Below are 20473 nucleotides of genomic sequence, written 5' to 3'. Positions count from 1 at the left end.
ATAAGAGGAGCATTCTAATGGATCTTTATCTGGCTTTAAAAGCAATATAACCGATGCAGAGTTAAAGGAATCAGGGAGGGATCAATTCTGACAGCAGTAAGATAAGGTCTTATACGGTTCTGGGATCAATATTTCGTCATAGCACTTATACACCTCAACAGGGAGACCATCGGAGCCAGGAGATTTATTATCAGCCAATGACATAACTGCTTCTTGCACCTCGTCTAATGTAATGTCCTTGTCTAATATCTGCTGTTGGTCAGGAGAGATCTGAGGCAACTGAACAATGTTCAGATACTCATCGATCTCCCAATCAGGGCAGGTAAGAGAGGAGGAGTACAGATGTACATAAAAACAGTTCAATATACCTGGAATATCATGACAGATAGTACCATGCTTATCTCTGACTGCAAGAATGGTCTGGGGACCTTTATCGGAGTGGGCCAGTTGAGCAAGGAGCTTCGCAGATTTATTACCTGCTTCAAAGTTAGACTGTTTATAAAAGAATTTGCGCCTTCTGGCTTTCTCAGTCAAAATAGAGTTATAGGCCTTAAGACTAGACAGCCATATATGCTCGGAGGATTCAGTCGGGTTTAGGGTATACTCTTGTTCAGAAGAGGTTAGCTTAGTTGCCAGGTCAGATTCCAACTTACTGGTTTCTTTCTTAATGTTCTTAATGACTAAATTAAATGAGCCTCTGGCATACGCCATAAAGGCATCCCAACGGACTATAGTATTAGTTTGCTCAGTGTTAGTTGCAAAAAATTCCTCTATTTGCTTGCCTATGCCCCCATGTTCAGTTATCTGAGAGAACCAGAAGGGATGAAGACGTCATCTTATTGGTGGACGAGCGCTTTGCAGGGAACAGGTAAACAGTATTGGGGTATGATCAGATAGAGACCGTGGCAGATGAGATATGCCGGTGATATAGAGCATTGTTTGCAGTGTAGCAAAAACATAATCTATACGGGATAAGGCGTGACGTTGTATAGTGTGACATGTAAATTGAGAAACAGCTGGATGGTGATTTCTCCACACATCAATCCAGGGTTGTGGGAGAAGAGGATTGAGGAGCTACACTGTGGAATTTATCCAGTGCCGGGTTCATTAGCATATTGAAGTCTCCAAAACATAATACACGATGCCCTGGATAATCTGATGCAAACATAGCAATATGCTGAAGTAGTGATAATGTTGCAGGGGGGGGGGGGGTGTTATAAATTCCTATAAGGACTAATGGGATATCTTCAATAGGAAGCGCTATGCATATGTACCTGCCACGGTCATCCACATCTAGTTTTTGTATAGAATATCTGAGTCTTCTATGCAGAAGAATAGAGACTCCCGATGAGTATGAGGAGTAAGTGCTATGTGCGGCCCAGCCTACCCATTTCTTATGCAGGCAAGGCGTCTTCCCAGGCAATAAGTGGGTCTCCTGCAAACACACTATGTCAGGGTGTAATTTGTCAATTTGCCTAAAGATCATGGTCCTCTTAAAGCTGTCATTCATGCCTCAGACGTTCCAAGACATGAATGTCAACCTATCCATAGTTACCGGCATTGAAATACAGGGAGTAATAGTGAGTACTTTTCAGCATGAGGCAATAGACCATAACGTCACCATAGCGTAAGTGTTGCAATAGGTAAAAGATGTTAGAATCAGCTAAGAGCCAGCCTAGAAAGGAGAAACAATAACAGAAACCCATAATGAACCCCTACCCACAGTACTTAACAAATAACAACAACCAAGTACCGGGGTCTTATACCCCAAAACAGAAACCAGGCAAGAGGTCAGTTAGAAACTGACCGTACTTAAGTGAACCAAGTGCTGAAATTAGCCCAGACAGACCAATTTACTAGGTAAGGTATATATACCGCAGAGCCACAATGCACAATGCTGATAATAGTGCATATACATTACTTGCCCAAATAGAGCTTAAGTTATTATTGCCAATATAGTACAACCTCACAACATAATAATAAACCAGAAGAATATTAGAGAAGGGTTATAAAGAGAGAGAAGGTATATTCGTATACAGCAACTAAAGTAATAGATATGTGTGCATGATAGGAAATCAGCTACGTTTCAGTTTGGTATCTAGCCAGTCCACCGCTTCTTGTGGGTCTGTGAAAAAGGTAGTATCATCCCCATCTACAATTCGCAGTTTAGCTGGGAACTGCATTGAGTAGGGGATATTCGCACCTCTTAATCGCCTTTTGATATCAATGAAGGAAGACCGCTTCTTTTGCAAATCCGAGGAAAAGTCTGGAAAAATTATAACTTTAGCATTATCAACTTTTATATCACCTTTAGTACGTGCTAAACGCAGGATGATGTCTCTGTCTCTGCTGTTTAAGATGCATGCTAAGAAGGAACGCGGAGGTTTACCAGGTGGGGGTTTCCGAGCTGGGACCCGATGTGCGCGTTCTACAGCAAATGCATTAGAGAGGTTGTCAGCCCCGAAGTGTTGTAGGAGCCATTGTTCAATAAAGTCCTCCAGTCGGGTACCTTCAATCCCTTCAGGGAGACCAACAAAGCGTAAATTATTATGACGTAGTCGGTTCTCAATGTCATTTAGTATAATTAGCGGCAGACTGGCGTTTGACCATACAAATATCCCCAGAGAGTGGTGCCACCGTGTCTTCAAGTGTAGAGACTCTGGTTTCTCAGCTTCTGCATATCTTGTCTTGTAACTGCAGTAACTGCTGTGCGGGACTCAGTAATGGCCGCCAGTAACTGACCGTACATATATTTAAGGGTGAGCTCAGGTTCACTACCATCTTCAGGGTCACAGGCCACTTCCCAGTCTGGGTTACCCTCATCAGAGGTCAGAGGGAGAGATTCGTCCAGGAAGGATTCAGAGGCCTGAGTCTCGGAGTTATAAACTGCGACACAAGATGGCGGAAGAATGTGGGGTAGTATCCCCTGATAGCGTGTGGTCATCTGTCTGATTGTCCATGTCTCCGTGGTCAGCAGCGGATAAGTCTCATGGTGGGGATAAAGAGTTGTGCCTTACCGCTCCGCTCTGGCGCTGCTGTGTTCGACCACGTTGTGGTAGGCCGGCCTGCTCCACCCGCATGTATTTTTCAATGGAGGAAGTGGCGGTAAGAGTTTTGTTCCGACGGGACATGTCAGCCGTGAGTCCAGTAGGGTGTACCGATGCTATCCCCAGCTTAGAAAAGGCTCTGCGGTAAGGCTGGAGCTGCAAATAGATCGGTCTTCACCGGAGCTCAGCAGTAGCGTGTCTTACTCCGTCGCCATCTTGGCCACACTCACCCTGTTTGTTCTTATTTCTAGAAAATGTCTTTGGTGTATTTCTGGGTCTGTATTGAGGAGGTTTTTTCCTTTTATTGCAACCTTTTGGGGAGGGTTGTCTACTTGTAGTGTATCAATCAGATATTTGATGTTGATCCAGGGATTTTATCCGATTGCCACCTGGAGTCGGGAAGGAATTTTTTCCCTTTTGGGGCTAATTGGACCATGCCTTGTAAGGGTTTTTTGCCTTCCTCTGGATCAGCAGGGATATGTGAGGGAGCAGACTGGTGTTGTGCCTTCCTCTGGATCAGCAGAGATATGTGAGGGTGCAGGCTGGTGTTGTACTTTCGTCTGGATCAGCAGGGATATGTGAGGGTGCAGGCTGGTGTTGTGCCTTCCTCTGGATCAGCAGGGATATGTGAGGGTGCAGGCTGGTGTTGCAACTTCCTCTGGATCAGCAGGGATATGTGAGGGTGCAGGCTGGTGTTGTGCCTTCCTCTGGATCAGCAGGGATATGTGAGGGTGCAGGCTGGTGTTGTGCCTTCCTCTGGATCAGCAGGGATATGTGAGGGAGCAGGCTGGTGTTGTGCCTTCCTCTGGATCAGCAGGGATATGTGAGGGAGCAGGCTGGTGTTGTGCCTTCCTCTGGATCAGCAGGGATATGTGAGGGTGCAGGCTGGTGTTGTGCCTTGCTCTGGATCAGCAGGGATATGTGAGGGAGCAGGCTGGTGTTGTGCCTTCCTCTGGATCAGCAGGGATATGTGAGGGAGCAGGCTGGTGTTGTGCCCTCCTCTGGATCAGCAGGGATATGTGAGGGAGCAGGCTGGTGTTGTGCCTTCCTCTGGATCAGCAGGGATATGTGAGGGTGCAGGCTGGTGTTGTGCCTTCCTCTGAAACAGCAGGGATATGTGAGGGTGCAGGCTGGTGCTGTACCTTCCTCTCGATCAGCAGGGATATGTGAGGGAGCAGGCTGGTGCTGTGCCTTCCTCTGGATCAGCAGGGATATGTGAGGGTGCAGGCTGGTGCTGTGCCTTACTCTGGATCAGCAGGGATATGTGAGGGTGCAGGCTGGTGTTGTGCCTTCCTCTGGATCAGCAGGGATATGTGAGGGTGCAGGCTGGTGTTGTGCCTTCCTCTGGATCAGAAGGGATATGTGAGGGTGCAGGCTGGTGTTGTGCCTTCCTCTGGATCAGCAAGGATATGTGAGGGTGCAGGCTGGTGTTGTGCCTTCCTCTGGATCAGCAGGGATATGTGAGGGAGCAGGCTGGTGTTGTGCCTTCCTCTGGATCAGCAGGGATATGTGAGGGAGCAGGCTGGTGTTGTACCTTCCTCTGGATCAGCAGGGATATGTGAGGGAGCAGGCTGGTGTTGTACTTTGTCCTCTGGATCAGCAGGGATATGTGAGGGTGCAGGCTGGTGTTGTGCCTTCCTCTGGATCAGCAGGGATATGTGAGGGAGCAGGCTGGTGTTGTGCCTTCCTCTGGATCAGCAGGGATATGTGAGGGAGCAGGCTGGTGTTGTGCCCTCCTCTGGATCAGGAGGGATATGTGAGGGAGCAGGCTGGTGTTGTGCCCCCCTCTGGATCAGCAGGGATATGTGAGGGAGCAGGCTGGTGTTGTGCCCTCCTCTGGATCAGCAGGGATATGTGAGGGTGCAGGCTGGTGTTGTGCCCTCCTCTGGATCAGCAGGGATATGTGAGGGTGCAGGCTGGTGTTGTGCCTTCCTCTGGATCAGCAGGGATATGTGAGGGTGCAGGCTGGTGTTGTGCCTTCCTCTGGATCAGCAGGGATATGTGAGGGTGCAGGCTGGTGTTGTGCCTTCCTCTGGATCAGCAGGGATATGTGAGGGTGCAGGCTGGTGTTGTACTTCCTCTGGATCAGCAGGGATATGTGAGGGTGCAGGCTGGTGTTGTGTCTTCCTCTGGATCAGCAGGGATATGTGAGGGAGCAGGCTGGTGTTGTGCCTTCCTCTGCATCAGCAGGAATATGTGAGGGTGCAGGCTGGTGTTGTGCCTTCCTCTGGATCAGCAGGGATATGTGAGGGTGCAGGCTGGTGTTGTACTTCCTCTGGATCAGCAGGGATATGTGAGGGTGCAGGCTGGTGTTGTACTTCCTCTGGATCAGCAGGGATATGTGAGGGTGCAGGCTGGTGTTGTGCCTTCCTCTGGATCAGCAGGGATATGTGAGTGTGCAGGCTGGTGTTGTACCTTCCTCTGGATCAGCAGGGATATGTGAGTGTGCAGGCTGGTGTTGTACCTTCCTCTGGATCAGTAGGGATATGTGAGGGTGCAGGCTGGTGTTGTACCTTCCTCTGGATCAGCAGGGATATGTGAGGGTGCAGGCTGGTGTTGCGTCTTCCTCTGGATCAGCAGGGATATGTGAGGGTGCAGGCTGGTGTTGTACCTTCCTCTGGATCAGCAGGGATATGTGAGGGTGCAGGCTGGTGTTGTGTCTTCCTCTGGATCAGCAGGGATATGTGAGGGTGCAGGCTGGTGTTGTACTTCCTCTGGATCAGCAGGGATATGTGAGGGAGCAGGCTGGTGTTGTGTCTTCCTCTGGATCAGCAGGGATATGTGAGGGTGCAGGCTGGTGTTGTGCCTTCCTCTGGATCAGCAGGGATATGTGAGGGAGCAGGCTGGTGTTGTGCCTTCCTCTGGATCAGCAGGGATATGTGAGGGTGCAGGCTGGTGTTGTACTTTGTTCTCTGGTTGAACTCGATGGACGTATGTCTTTTTTCAACCCAAATAACTATGTAAACATGTAACTATGATAGGGCATGACCGTTCCAGTTATGTGAATTTTTTCTTTTAGTAACTCTTGTGCCAATATGTGACTGGTATAAAATCGATGTGTAAATAAATGGTATCCATGTCCAGGAGTGGCTTGTTTCAGATTTGTACAAAGATGAAGGACAATGCGAGCTGAAAATGGCAAGTCTGGCCTTGGCAAGCTTTCCGTAGTTGCAGATCCATAATACGGTTCAAACGCAAAGAGGTATCCAGTCTCACAATCAGCCATAGAAAACACTCGTAGCCCCCACTTGCTTGGTTTCTGAGGATTGTACATCTTGTACTTTGATCTTCCTTTGAAACTAATTGTGCTTTCATCAATCACTACATTCCTATGGGGTACAAACAGACTTCTGCATCTTTCTTTCCTATGCTCTGTCAAGTTCCTGACCTTCCCACCCCTAGTGTGAGGGCCTTCAGGACCACTGATGGGTGGAGAAACATGTAGCATCCAATGGATCTGACTAAATCGCTCACGAGAAAAAATATCTCCAAAAATGGGGGTGTAATTGATCCAGCGAATTGAGAAAAAATCCTGGATAGTTCCCCTTTCTTGCAGTGCCATCCTAAGAATGACTCCAAAGTACTGTATGCCTTTATTTCCTGCATAGTAACATCCGTCCAGCTCCTCCAGATGGATCTGGCTGAAGGAGGGTTATTTTCTAACTTCCTTTTTGCATTATCATTTGTTTCATTAATAATTTCTTCTAATAGGGCCGGTGTAAAAAAAAAAAAAGCTCAAAAAACCCCACGGACAGTTTCTGGAACATTAGCTGCAGGCAGTTGTACCCCTGCATGACACACAGTAAAGGGAAAATGATGCAGCAAGCAGTCACTGGTAGGAAAGAAGCTTGCCCATTTTCTGTGATCACCGTCACCCTCCCCACTTTCAGCAGCCTCATCAATATCAGTGTCATCACTGTAGCAATAATCCTCATCATCAGTGACAATACAGGGATTGCAGAATTATTAGGCAAGTTGTATTTTTGAGGAATAATTTTATTATTGAACAACAACCATGTTCTCAATGAACCCAAAAAACTCATTAATATCAAAGCTGAATATTTTTGAAAGTAGTTTTTAGTTTGTTTTTAGTTTTAGCTATTTTAGGGGGATAGCTGTGTGTGCAGGTGACTATTACTGTGCATAATTATTAGGCAACTTAACAAAAAACAAATATATACCCATTTCAATTATTTATTTTTACCAGTGAAACCAATATAACATCTCAATATTCACAAATATACATTTCTGACATTCAAAAACAAAACAAAAACAAATCAGTGACCAATATAGCCACCTTTCTTTGCAAGGACACTCAAAAGCCTGCCATCCATGGATTCTGTCAGTGTTTTGATCTGTTCACCATCAACATTGCGTGCAGCAGCAACCACAGCCTCCCAGACACTGTTCAGAGAGGTGTGCTGTTTTCCCTCCTTGTAAATCTCACATTTTATGATGGACCACAGGTTCTCAATGGGGTTCAGATCAGGTGAACAAGGAGACCATGTCATTAGTTTTTCTTCTTTTATACCCTTTCTTGCCAGCCACGCTGTGGAGTACTTGGACGCGTGTGATGGAGCATTGTCCTGCATGAAAATCATGTTTTTCTTGAAGGATGCAGACTTCTTCCTGTACCACTGCTTGAAGAAGGTGTCTTCCAGAAACTGGCTGTAGGACTGGGAGTTGAGCTTGACTCCATCCTCAACCCGAAAAGGCCCCACAAGCTCATCTTTGATGATACCAGCCCAAACCAGTACTCCACCTCCACCTTGCTGGCGTCTAAGTCGGACTGGAGCTCTCTGCCCTTTACCAATCCAGCCACGGGCCCATCCATCTGGCCCATCAAGACTCACTCTCATTTCATCAGTCCATAAAACCTTAGAAAAATCAGTCTTGAGATATTTCTTGGCCCAGTCTTGACGTTTCAGCTTGTGTGTCTTGTTCAGTGGTGGTCGTCTTTCAGCCTTTCTTACCTTGGCCATGTCTCTGAGTATTGCACACCTTGTGCTTTTGGGCACTCCAGTGATGTTGCAGCTCTGAAATATGGCCAAACGGGTGGCAAGTGGCAACTTGGCAGCTGCACGCTTGACTTTTCTCAGTTCATGGGCAGTTATTTTGCGCCTTGGCTTTTCCACACGCTTCTTGCGACCCTGTTGACTATTTTAAATGAAACACTTGATTGTTCGATGATCACACTTCAGAAGCTTTGCAATTTTAAGAGTGCTGCATCCCTCTGCAAGATATCTCACTATTTGTGACTTTTCTGAGCCTGTCAAGTCCTTCTTTTGACCCATTTTGCCAAAGGAAAGGAAGTTGCCTAATAATTATGCACACCGGATATAGGGTGTTGATGTCATTAGACCACACCCCTTCTCATTACAGAGATGCACATAACCTAATATGCTTAATTGGTAGTAGGCTTTCGAGCCTATACAGCTTGGAGTAAGACAACATGCATAAAGAGGATGATGTGGTCAAAATACTCATTTGCCTAATAATTCTGCACTTCCTGTATAGTCCCTGTCATCACCAGAATCCTGCACATCTGATTCTGAGCTGCTGTCATTCATAATCTGCTGTGCCACCTCAAACGCTGTCATTTTTCTTTTACCTGCTGCAGAGGATGCCATTGCTCCGCTCTGTAAGGAATTTGCAAGGAATCTTCAAAAAAATAACCAGAAGGGATCTGCAAGAAGGAACATGCAAGGGATCTGCCAGGAATCTGTCAAAAGTAATCTGCCAGGTATCTGCAATGGATCTGCAAGAAATCTGAATGAAAAAACCTGCAAGGGATCAGCCAGGAATCTACCAGAAGTAATTTGCCAGGAATCTGCTAAAAAGGCCATGCAGAAAAGCAGGAACAATCAGCAACAACAAAGCAGAGTTGATGCTGCTACTTCCTGCCAGCGCTGATCGCCCACTTCCTGTGTAGGGGAGGGGGGTATCACCTGTGTGGGCATGTAGTTTTACATGATCACTAAGTATAGGGACAGAGATCAGGCTTTCCGTGCAGCCAGATGCACCACAAACCGCTGCTGAAAAAATGTCCGACTGGAACGCGGATTTTGCGATGTCTCGCTATGCGGGACATACGAGTGGAAAGGGTTAATACCACCCCCATCAGGCAGGAAATGGCAGAACATAGTGGTAGGATGGTTATGAAGGATGAGTGTGTGGTGGGGGTGGTTAGGGTTAGGCATCGGGGGGAGGGTTCTGTGAGAGAGTAGGATTGGGTTAAGTTTTAGAAAGATAACGGTAATTTACTAATGGTTTACTATCATTATCACCACAGTAAATATTCATCGTTTTCAGTTAGTGTCCAATTCAAGATGGTATTTCTTGTTCACACTCATATCGGCTTCACCTCACGCACATTTTGTATGCAGCAACTCAGTCTGACTATAGCATACCCCTCACTGAACCCCTCATGGAATTACAGCCATAAAACACTTTACTGGCAGTGAACTGGGCTTCTGAGAGCAGCAGATAGACAAAAAGGTTAACCGTTCATCGCTATGCGGGACATACGAGTGGAAAGGGTTAATACCACCCCCATCAGGCAGGAAATGGCAGAACATAGTGGTAGGATGGTTATGAAGGATGAGTGTGTGGTGGGGGTGGTTAGGGTTAGGCATCGGGGGGAGGGTTCTGTGAGAGAGTAGGATTGGGTTAAGTTTTAGAAAGATAACGGTAATTTACTAATGGTTTACTATCATTATCACCACAGTAAATATTCATCGTTTTCAGTTAGTGTCCAATTCAAGATGGTATTTCTTGTTCACACTCATATCGGCTTCACCTCACGCACATTTTGTATGCAGCAACTCAGTCTGACTATAGCATACCCCTCACTGAACCCCTCATGGAATTACAGCCATAAAACACTTTACTGGCAGTGAACTGGGCTTCTGAGAGCAGCAGATAGACAAAAAGGTTAACCGTTCATATATTTTAGCACTCCGAGACACGGGACAGTCTGTGTCATTGCACAGAATCATCTTATTTCAGTTCGCAGTCTGGTTTTACTAAAGACAGGTCCGGTCTCACTAACATGCTCAGCTTTCAAAGTGTAACTGTCGGGCATAAAATCAATTCTATAATTTTATCTGGTAAACAAGTAATAAGGATGCTAACCAGGCAATCCACAAGCTAATAATCACTCTTACTTTTCTTCTCCATCAGACACCATTCCCCAGTCTCCCTGGCACTTACTTGGTACATCTGCCACACAAAGGAAGTTGCAGGGCATGCTGGGTTTTCTTTTTTTCTGCTTTCCTTTCCCCTCAGACATAACTAATGCAGCCTGATTGGCTGAAGCCTCTTTCCCTCCTGTTTTCCCCTCCCACATCTCTGTTCTGATCTGATTGGCCAATATTGCTCATGCTGAGACAATGCACTTTCTATTGCAGAGCTGTGTGGGAGTGTCTGATGACTGGGAGGAGGGCGGGCAATGATACACAGACAGAGTAAGGGAGGAAATTATGTCAGGATTGGCTTCAAAATAGACAGTCAAAATGGAAAATCCTAAGAAGAGTTTTCTTCTTTTATTTTACTGTAGAAAAATCGCTAAAATCAAAACGTGGACAGTGCAATACATCTGTTATGTAAGTAGCTAAACATTTATCTACATATATGTGTTTTTTCTGAGATAGTATGGCTGACAGCTCCTCTTTAAGAAGTGTTGAATCAAAATTTAGATTTTGGGAAAGGTATGAGAATCATCAAGAGTGTGAAAAGCACAGTGTTCTCCCCAGAGCCATTTACCAGGGCGGTCCGCCCGGCTGATCTCCTCTGAGCACCCGGCTGATCTCCTCTGAGCACCGGGGTGAAATTATCCCGTTTTGTGTGGCTCTTTAGTGAGCAGCGGCGGCTGTTCCATTGCAGCCAGCCGCTGTCACTCAGGGACGCTGCCTCCGCCCTCCTCCTCAGCTCCCAGCAGTTGTGTGGAGGGGCGGGGAATGCAGGTGACGTCACTGAGGCACTATCGCCCCCCTCCTCCTCAGCTCCCGGCAGTTGTATGGAGGGGCGGGGAATGCAGGTGACGTCACACGCAGCTTAGCTGAGTGAGCAGCAGATCGCAGAGGAAGCATGGCTCAGTTCTCTGTGGAATGTTTAGCCAGACGCTCTCTTCCTCCTCTCGCTGTATTCATCCTGCTGCCAGCCGCTGTGCGTTTGTGTGTATGAGAGTTTCGCTGGCTGCTGCTAATGGAGGAGGGGGGTATCTAACTCAGCCCCAGCCAGCTAGAACTTCAAGATGCTTAACCCTTTCACCCCCCTGATTATCCTGTCCTGTGACCGTGTCCCCTGGTCTCTGATTCTTGCCAGCCTAGACTGGTCTGAGGGGGGAGAGTGAGACGCTGTACTGACAGCCACAGACTCGTACAGGGCAAAAGCAGGCAGCGAGTGATTAGTGAGGCACCCTGGCCCCTTGACAGCCACATAGCCAGCAATATCCCTTGTAACTGAGTGTCGTTACAACCAGCAGCCAGGTTTGAAAATGAAACTACTAAGATTTGTTCCCATGTTCCCTATATACATGGGTGGTGTGAGAGGGGATATCTGGGGCCATAGCATGGTATTCATAAGCTGCCTGCTTATCAATATGCTATGGCCCAGAAATCCTCTTTCCCATACTGGGACCACCCATGTATATAGGGAAAGCTGCTAGTTTCATTGTCAAATCAGCAGAAGGGTAGTTAGAACTTTAAAGACACTTTACCTGTTAAAAGAAAATGGCCAGCTACTTACCTGGGGCTTCTTCCAGCCTCTTAAATAGTTCTAATCCCATGCAGTCATTCTGCTGCATGCGTGGCCACAACGTGTCATTTGCCTCCTCCATCATCACGTTCCCGTGACCAGCAGCGTTCTGCACTTCGGGGTAACAAAAAATCGCTACTGTGCACCAGCAAAGTGCTCCTGGCCACGGCAGCATGATCGCGTTGGTGCGAGGCTAAGGAACAGAGCAGCGTGGAATGGCGATGAGGGCAGCAGGAGGACTTTAAGGGGCTAGAAGAAGCCCCAGGTAAATAGCTAGCCTAATTTTTCTTCAATTTTTCTTTAAGAGATTCCAGTACGGAGCCTAGTCTGTCAATTTTATTGGGGGGGGGGGGGGGGGGCGTTGGCGATAACCCACCTAGTGACAATCAGCATGACCGTCCCCCACCCGGCTGGAAAAAAATTTCTGGGGAGAACACTGAAGCAGTAATCAAAGCAAAAGCTGGCTACTTTGCAGAACCTAGAATATGACATATTTTCAGTTGTGTCACACTTGTTGGTTATGTACTATACTTCCACATGTGGTCATTCATAGTTTGGATGCCTTCAGTGTGACTCTACAATGTTCATAGTCATGAAAATAAAGAAAACTCTTTGAATGAGAAGGTGTGTCCAAACTTTTGGTCTGTACTGTATATAGACATGTGACTATGGTAGGGATTAGATTGTGAGCTCCTCTGAGGGACAGTTATGTGACATGACTATGTACTCTGTACAGCGCTGCGGAAGCTGTCAGCACTATATAAATACTAAATAATAATAATCCCATCATGTCACCTCAGTTCAGAGACTTTATTGCTTTACAAACCAATGCACTGAGCAGCATGAAAGAGTCCTCAGGATTCTGGGTAAATATGCTGCCATGTGCCTCTAGCAAGGGATAAAACAAACACTGGAGAAGACCACTGATGGGCAAACCATTTCCCACACTCAGTGCAGTAATAGAGCTTCTCCCAGTGATGAGAGAGGGATAAGCGGAACTGAACAAGCCTGTTATTGGCCGCTGCACTCCCCTCTCCATCCTCCCTACTGCCTGCTATGCTGGGGAGATGGGGAGCAGTATGCTGTGGCCACTTCAGGTTCTCTGGAGGCAAAGCTATCACTGACCCTTACTTACCACCAGTGTGACATCTCTCATGTCTGGCAAGATGTGATTTCCGTGCAAAACATTTCCCACACTCAGCACATGAATAGGGCTTCTCCCCAGTGTGAGATCTCTCATGTATGACTAGCTTTGATTTACACACAAAACATTTCCCACACTCTGCACAGGAATATGGCTTCTCACCAGTGTGACATCTCTCATGTATGACAAGCTTCGCTTTGGACAGAAACCATTTCCCACACTCAGCACATGCATGGGGTTTCTCACCAGTGTGAGATCTTTCATGTCTGACAAGGTGTGATTTCCGAGCAAAACATTTCCCACACTCAGCACATGAATAGGGCTTCTCACCAGTGTGAACTCTTTCATGTTGGACAAGCTCCCGTTTAGACCTAAAACATTTCCCACACTCAGCACATGAATATGGCTTCTCCCCAGTGTGATATCTCTCATGTATGACAAGATATGATTTAAATGCAAAACATTTCCCACACTCAGCACATGAATAAGGCTTCTCACCAGTATGAGACCTCTCATGTCTGACAAGATGCTCTTTCCGCACAAAACATTTCCCACACTCAGCACATGAATAGGGCTTTTCACCACTGTGACATCTCTCATGCTGGACAAGCTCCCCTTTAGACCGAAAACATTTCCCACACTCAGCACATGAATAGGGCTTCTCACCAGTGTGAGATCTCTCATGTCTGACAAGCTCCCCTTTATACCGAAAACATTTCCCACACTCAGCACATGAATAGGACTTCTCACCAGTGTGACATCTCTCATGTATGACAAGATATGATTTAAATGCAAAACATTTCCCACACTCAGCACATGAATAGGGCTTCTCCCCATTGTGAGATCTTTCATGTCTTACAAGACTTGATTTATCTGCAAAATATTTCCCACACTCAGCACATGAATAGGGCTTCTCACCAGTGTGAGATCTCTCATGTATGACAAGATGTGATTTATCTGCAAAACATTTCCCACACTCAGCACATGAATAGGGATTCTCACCAGTGTGAGATCTCTCATGTATGACAAGATGTGATTTATCTGCAAAACATTTCCCACACTCAGCACATGAATAGGGCTTCTCACCAGTGTGAGATCTCTCATGTCTTGCAAGCTTTGGTTTAAATGCAAAACATTTCCCACACTCAGCACATGAATAGGGCTTCTCACCAGTGTGAGATCTTTCATGTATGACAAGATGTGATTTCCGCACAAAACATTTCCCGCACTCAGCACATGAATAGGACTTCTCACCAGTGTGAGATCTTTCATGTGTGACAAGATGTGATTTCCGCACAAAACTTTTCCCACACTCTGCACAGGAATATGGCTTCTCACCAGTGTGGGATCTCTCATGTATGACAAGATGTGATTTCCGAGCAAAACATTTTCCACACTCAGCACATGAATAGGGCTTCTCACCAGTGTGAGATCTCTCATGTCTTGCAAGCTTTGATTTAAATGCAAAACATTTCCCACACTCAGCACATGAATAGGGCTTCTCACCAGTATGAGATCTCTCATGTATGACAAGCTCCCCTTTAGACTTAAAACATTTCCCACACTCAGCACATGAATAGGGCTTCTCACCAGTATGAGATCTCTCATGTATGACAAGCTCCCCTTTAGACTTAAAACATTTCCCACACTCAGCACATGAATAGGGCTTCTCACCAGTGTGACATCTCTCATGTATGACAAGCTCCCCTTTAGACTTAAAACATTTCCCACACTCAGCACATGAATAGGGCTTCTCACCAGTATGAGATCTCTCATGTATGACAAGATTTGATTTCTGCACAAAACATTTCCCACACTCTGCACATGAATAGGGCTTCTCACCAGTGAGACATCTCTCATGTTGGACAAGCTCCCCTTTAGACCGAAAACATTTCCCACACTCAGCACATGAGTAAGACTTCTCCCCAGTGTGAGATCTCTCATGTCTGACAAGACTTAATTTACCCACAAAACATTTCCCACACTCAGCACATAAATAGGGCTTCTCACCAGTGTGAGATCTCTCATGTCGGACAAGCTGTGATTTCCATACAAAACATTTCCCACACATGGAACAGGAATAAGACCCTCCAGCAGGGGGAGAGCTGTGCTGGGTATGAGGCCCCTCGGGGTTAGAAAGGTGGGGGGAGTCTGGGGGAATATTTGGGGTCACCAGGATATCTGCAGGAGACTCTTGTCCAGTGACATCATCATCCGTTGTACAGTCTGTGGATACAGAGAGACGAGTCTCTGAGAGGTTCCTGATGCCGGGACTCCGCGCTGCAAAGAGAGAAACATCATCACTTCCTGTTAGAGAATTCTGAGGGGAGGAGCAATTATCACTAGGGAGGGTCAGTGATCTGCCGAGAATTCCAAGTTCATGCAAAGTTTATGCAGATGAGAAATCGACAAGAGGCAGCAGCTGCATAACTTTGCATATAATTAGCATACAATTTGCATCATCTCAGAGATATTGGCATGTGAGAAGCAGCGTAATCATTGTGGGAAAAAAAAAAAAAAGTTACCCAGCCTCCCTGAACTTCCTGTAAGCGTACTTCCGACGCTTACAGGACGCATTCACAAAAAAGTACTGTGGCCATCTTGTTGCCAAAAAGTAAAACTACACCCAAAAACATATTTCATATACAAATACATTATTTTACAATATAAATTAACTCATTAACTCCCACACTCCCTAATTGTTACCAATTTTTTTATTTTTTGTAATATAAAAAAATACAAAAAATTACAATAAAAAAAACATAAATAGTTACCTTAGGGACTGAACTCTTTAAATATTTATATCAAGAGGGTATAACACTGTTACTTTATAAATTATGAGCTTGTAATTAGGGATGGGTGCAAAATGGAAAAAAATGCACCTTTATTTGTATATAAAATATTGGCACCAAACATTGTGATAAGGACATAATTTAAACGGTGTAATAACCGGGACAAACGGGCAAATAAGTTACATGGGTTTTAATTACAGTAGCATGCATTATTTAAAAACTATAATGGCCGAAAACTGAAAAATAATGATTTTTTTTCCAAATGTTTTCCTATTTTCCCATTAAAACACATTTAGAATAAAATAATTCTTGGCATAATGTCCCACCTAAAGAAAGCCTAATTGGTGGTGAAAAAAACAAGATATAGTTCATTTCATTGTGATAAGTAATGATAAAGTTATAGACGAATGAATGGAAGGAGCGCTGAAAGGTGAAAATTGCTCTGGTGCTCCAGGGGTAGTAAAAACCCTCAGTTGTGAAGTGGTTAACAAAGTGCTGATCGTCGGGGGTAGCGAGGGTGTCCAGTAATTTCTACCCCACTAATTGCGGTAAAATCGCCCTGCATATTGAAGTGTGAGTGGCCCTTAGGCCAAAAGATCTGAATATGGAAATAGATCTGAGCTGCTTCATTGCTAAAGGTTGGAGGGGAGTGGAGATAGTTATTCTCTGGCCCATTGGAGGGGCTCTGGAGATTGGGGTCCTGTAGATTGGGGCATGTGTATGGGATTGTATCTGGGAGCAGAGGGGCAGAGGTGAGTATAACCCCCTAATCCATATGGAACTAACATATACCCCATTTCTCTGGGAGGACATTTATTACATTTTATATACTACTAGCTGATGACCCAGCGTTGCCCGGGAATGTATTTAGCTGCTGTTGCTCCTCCCATGTTTTCTAACCCTAACGCACAAACACTCAATGACCAAGTTTGTGAGCTTTGGGGTCCTTGGCATCATTAATTTGTATTATCCCAGTGAAATGAAACAAATCTGATTGGCTGTTTGTGGCTCCGCCCCTTTGTTGAATTTGAACCCCAGTGACCCAATGACCATCTGCACCAGGTTTGAGGCTTCTGCCATTAACAGTGCAAGAATGGCAGCAATTTAAATATTCCCCTTGAAAATTGACAGATGAATTTTGATTGGCTTTCTTAGGCTCCACCCACTTTTTTGAATATTAATCCCAGTCATCCAATGACTAACTGGGCAAAGCCTGAGAACTCTGCCATTAACAGTGTAAGAAGGGCTGCAGTTTACATTTTCCCAGGGAAATCAGTTTTTGGCTCCGCCCACTTTTTGTAACCTGGACACAAAGTCCCTCAATGACCAAGTTTGTGAGCTTTCAGGTTCCTGGCATCAAAATTGTGTGAACGGAAGCAGTTTATCCAGAAAATAAATCTGATTGGCTGTTTGTGGCTCTGCCCCTTTAGTGAATTGAAACCCGTCACCCAATGACCGACTGTAGCAAGTATGAAGCCTCTGCCATAAACAGTGTAAGAATGGCAGCAGTTTAAATATTCCCCTTGAAAATCAATAGATGAATTTTGATTGGCTGGTATAGGCTCCACCCACTTTCCTGAATATTAATCTCAGTCACTCAGTGACTGACTGTGGCAAGTTTGAAGCCTCTGCCATTGACAATGTAAGAGTGGCTGCAGGTTACAGTTTCCATTTAAAATCAATGGCTGAAATTTGATTGGCTGTTTCATGCTCCGCCCACTTTTTCTGAATTTGTAACCTCGGTCACCAAGTGACCAACTGTGCCAAGTGTGGGGACTCTGGCTTGATTACTGTGAGAATGGCAGCCTTTTACATTTTTTCCATTGACATGAATGGGTGAAATCTGATTTGCTGCTTGTAGCTCCGCCCAGGTGTGCAGGGGGGACGCGAGACCCCCAGAACATATCATCCCAGGTAGTAAGGGATCTGTATACCAACTTTCGTTCAAATCGGTCAAGGCATTTTCAAGTGATTGTGGCACATACACGATTTTATATACAGTGGGTTGCAAAAGTATTCGGCCCCCTTGAAGTATTCCACATTTTAGTAAAGGGGGGGGAGACACCGAGAGCCCGATATGGTGCAGTATGTACTGGTAATTAAGAATTGTGTGAAAAATGAGGTTGGAGTAATACTCACAAGTCTGGGTTACCTGCCAGGTAACCACTGTGTAGGCAGGTGGGGAAATTAGACCTGTCCCCACTCAGGAGTAAGAAGTCGCTCTCCGTAGAAAAGAAGAAGGGGCCAATTCCCCTCCACCAGGGGTGGACACGATATAGTAACCAATATTACAGAGGCGCCAAAAGGATAAAATTAGATAAAATGTTTAAAAAAACAGGGAGGAAATGGGTGGCCCTACCTCCCTGATGCAGACACAAGAACTTGTCAGATTTATGACAAATAAAAGGTTTATTTTACATACTCCAATATTTTGCAACGCGTTTCGTGGGCTCCACCCACTTCATCAGGCTATAAAAAGGAGCAATTCAACACTCTAGGACAGAAGAAAACAAAGCCGCCATAAGATTCTGTTACAATATGTTCATACCATAATTATATTATATACACAGTATTTCACAAATAGATTCATGCTAGTTGCCTATATATATGAAGACCCATTCAGTAACAAAGTGCGGATCGATAAGCGGAGTATTATTCTATATCAGGTGCCTATTAAGGAAAAAAGAATATGGTTCTATTTTGTAGGTAAACAGCGTGATTCTGGTAGGAATGAAGGACTAACAAAAACGCATGTTTACTTTAAGAAAGTGTAGGTATATGTGGGGTTCAGCGGAGTGGGTATTCAATGTGACCAATAGGATAAAAAATCTTACCTTGTAAGCAGCCTCAGTCAGCTTAGCGCCTCTGTGCCTTGCTGCCGTTTTTGCTGCTTCTAATATAGTCAAGTTAATTGGTAGATTAGTGCCCATTAACCAATTGACAGAGACTTTCCGTCTCTACGTAATGCGGATGCGCCCATTATTTATTAGTATAGTGTAGGCGTCGCGTCATATGACGTCCTGCGCCTGCGCAGTATACATCCGGAGTTCAGGACTCCCTTTGGGTAGTGTCGGCCAGGCGTGCGCGTCATGCGTCTACTTGCGCATGCGCCTGGGGACACGGAAATGGCACTTCCGCCATCTTGGTGTAGGGCGAAGTTGGACTATTTACGGAGAGATGTTTAAACCCTCATAAGAGGGGTAATAATGTTTAAATAAGAATATAATTATGACAAAGATCGTAAGACCAGGGGGAAAAATGAGAGAATGTTCTGGGCTAGCGTGCAATTGCTAGTTTGTAAATATGACAATTCTTTTGCACGCATTGTCATGGTAACCATGACGCTAGGCATGTGTTTGTAAGAGTATAGAGCACTGTTCTATAGTGATTAATACTCCATAGTGATGTTTTCTTAATTTAAGGAAAAAACAAGACCAATAAATACAACTAAAAAACAACAAATTGAATGATTCCTTAAAAACACTTGCACACAAGAAGAAAACATTTGCACATAGAAGAAACATTTTTCAAAATATCTGAGAAGTCAAAAAGAAATATACACAAAAAAAATATTATATGTGTACATATCTCTTGTCTCGTCATGCACTTCCATTATGATTAATAGTCATAGATATAATGCCAACATATATTAACAGGGTGAAAAAGAAAAAGGTGTAGGGAATTATGGGGAGGAGAAAGATGGGGGAAGAGGAGGGAAGAGGGGTCAGGGTTAGATCCAGATTAGGCAGGGGAAGGTTAGGTTAAAAACAGTACATGAACAGGGAAGGAACAAACCACATTTTAAAACTCGTTATAAGAAATCTGGCTAAAAAATAGGATCAAGGAGAGGACCAGTAAAAATTTAGTGTTAAAGCTTAGTATATTTGAGGTATTAGTGTAAAACCTAATGACACACTAACAACTTCTTTTTTAGAACTCCCCTCCAGTCTCTCCCAGAACATCCTGACAACATCATTACCCAGTCCAAAAAGTCACCACACCTTCTTACAGCCCAAGAAGCAATCCAAGAGACCCCTGTCAGAATTAGAAAAAGAGGAAGCAGAGGAAAAGGCACTAGAAAAAAGAAACAGGACCACTACCACCCCACCCTAACTACACCCGGTTCACCCTCCCCCAAAAAATGCATTTTCAACTTGTCCCAACACATCCTCAATAAACACGAAATCACGCTACTAGAAAAAGGCCTCTCCTACTGCCCTACTAGCTCCTCCAATTTGTTCGAACTCTTCGCAGATTTAAATACTTACATCCGAAAACTGACTCTCAAACGACATTTCGCCATAAAAAAGATCGCTAACACCTTACAAACCGAATCCAGCACTTCATTGATCACTACAATGAACGACCTCCAACCCACAGTTATTGTACAACCAGACAACGTTGCTGTAGAGAGATACATAACCACCCAACTCAAGGGCAGCTCCCGTTTTTACCCCGTGGCATCCAAGGGAAACTTCATAGAAACTTTCTATTCGTTAGTACTAGAGGATTTACAGAAAATACAACTTTCCAAACAGTCCACCAACCCCAACCTAACTAAAAAAGAAATAACAGCCCTGAATACCCTCAAAAAGAATTCAGAACTCGTGATAAAACCAGCAGATAAGGGAGGGGGGATAGTCATACTCGACAAAGTTGATTACATGGAAGAAGCGGAGAGACTGTTAGGAGACCAAAGACACTATAAGAAACTCACACATGATCCCACTATA

General features: G+C 44.9%; 1 protein-coding gene across 1 annotated transcript; it reads right to left on the bottom strand.

The window, feature by feature from the left end:
- Nucleotides 1-2075: 2075 nt before the first annotated feature.
- On the bottom strand, nucleotides 2076-20035 carry LOC137545324 (zinc finger protein 585A-like). Its single transcript, XM_068266436.1, has 5 exons — nucleotides 20009-20035; nucleotides 19750-19775; nucleotides 12940-14903; nucleotides 2743-2886; nucleotides 2076-2518 (listed from the first exon to the last, which is right to left on the bottom strand). Exons 1-5 carry the CDS (start codon nucleotides 20033-20035, stop codon nucleotides 2076-2078), a joined length of 2604 nt encoding a protein of 867 aa, XP_068122537.1.
- Nucleotides 20036-20473: the final 438 nt, after the last annotated feature.

Source organism: Hyperolius riggenbachi, chromosome 2 (assembly GCF_040937935.1).
Source record: "Hyperolius riggenbachi isolate aHypRig1 chromosome 2, aHypRig1.pri, whole genome shotgun sequence".
Taxonomy (NCBI): domain Eukaryota; kingdom Metazoa; phylum Chordata; class Amphibia; order Anura; family Hyperoliidae; genus Hyperolius; species Hyperolius riggenbachi.
This window is presented reverse-complemented; position numbering and strand designations above follow the sequence as displayed.

Coding starts and splice junctions, on each gene's coding strand:
- LOC137545324 (XM_068266436.1), bottom strand. CDS start 20,035: ATGTCGTTTGAGAGTCAGTTTTCGGAT. Junction 14,904..19,749: donor CTTGGATTGCTTCTTGGGCT/GTAAGAAGGTGT, acceptor GGGTAAATTAAG/TCTTGTCAGACATGAGAGAT. Junction 2,519..2,742: donor CACCCTTAAATATATGTACG/GTCAGTTACTGG, acceptor GTCTCCCTGAAG/GGATTGAAGGTACCCGACTG.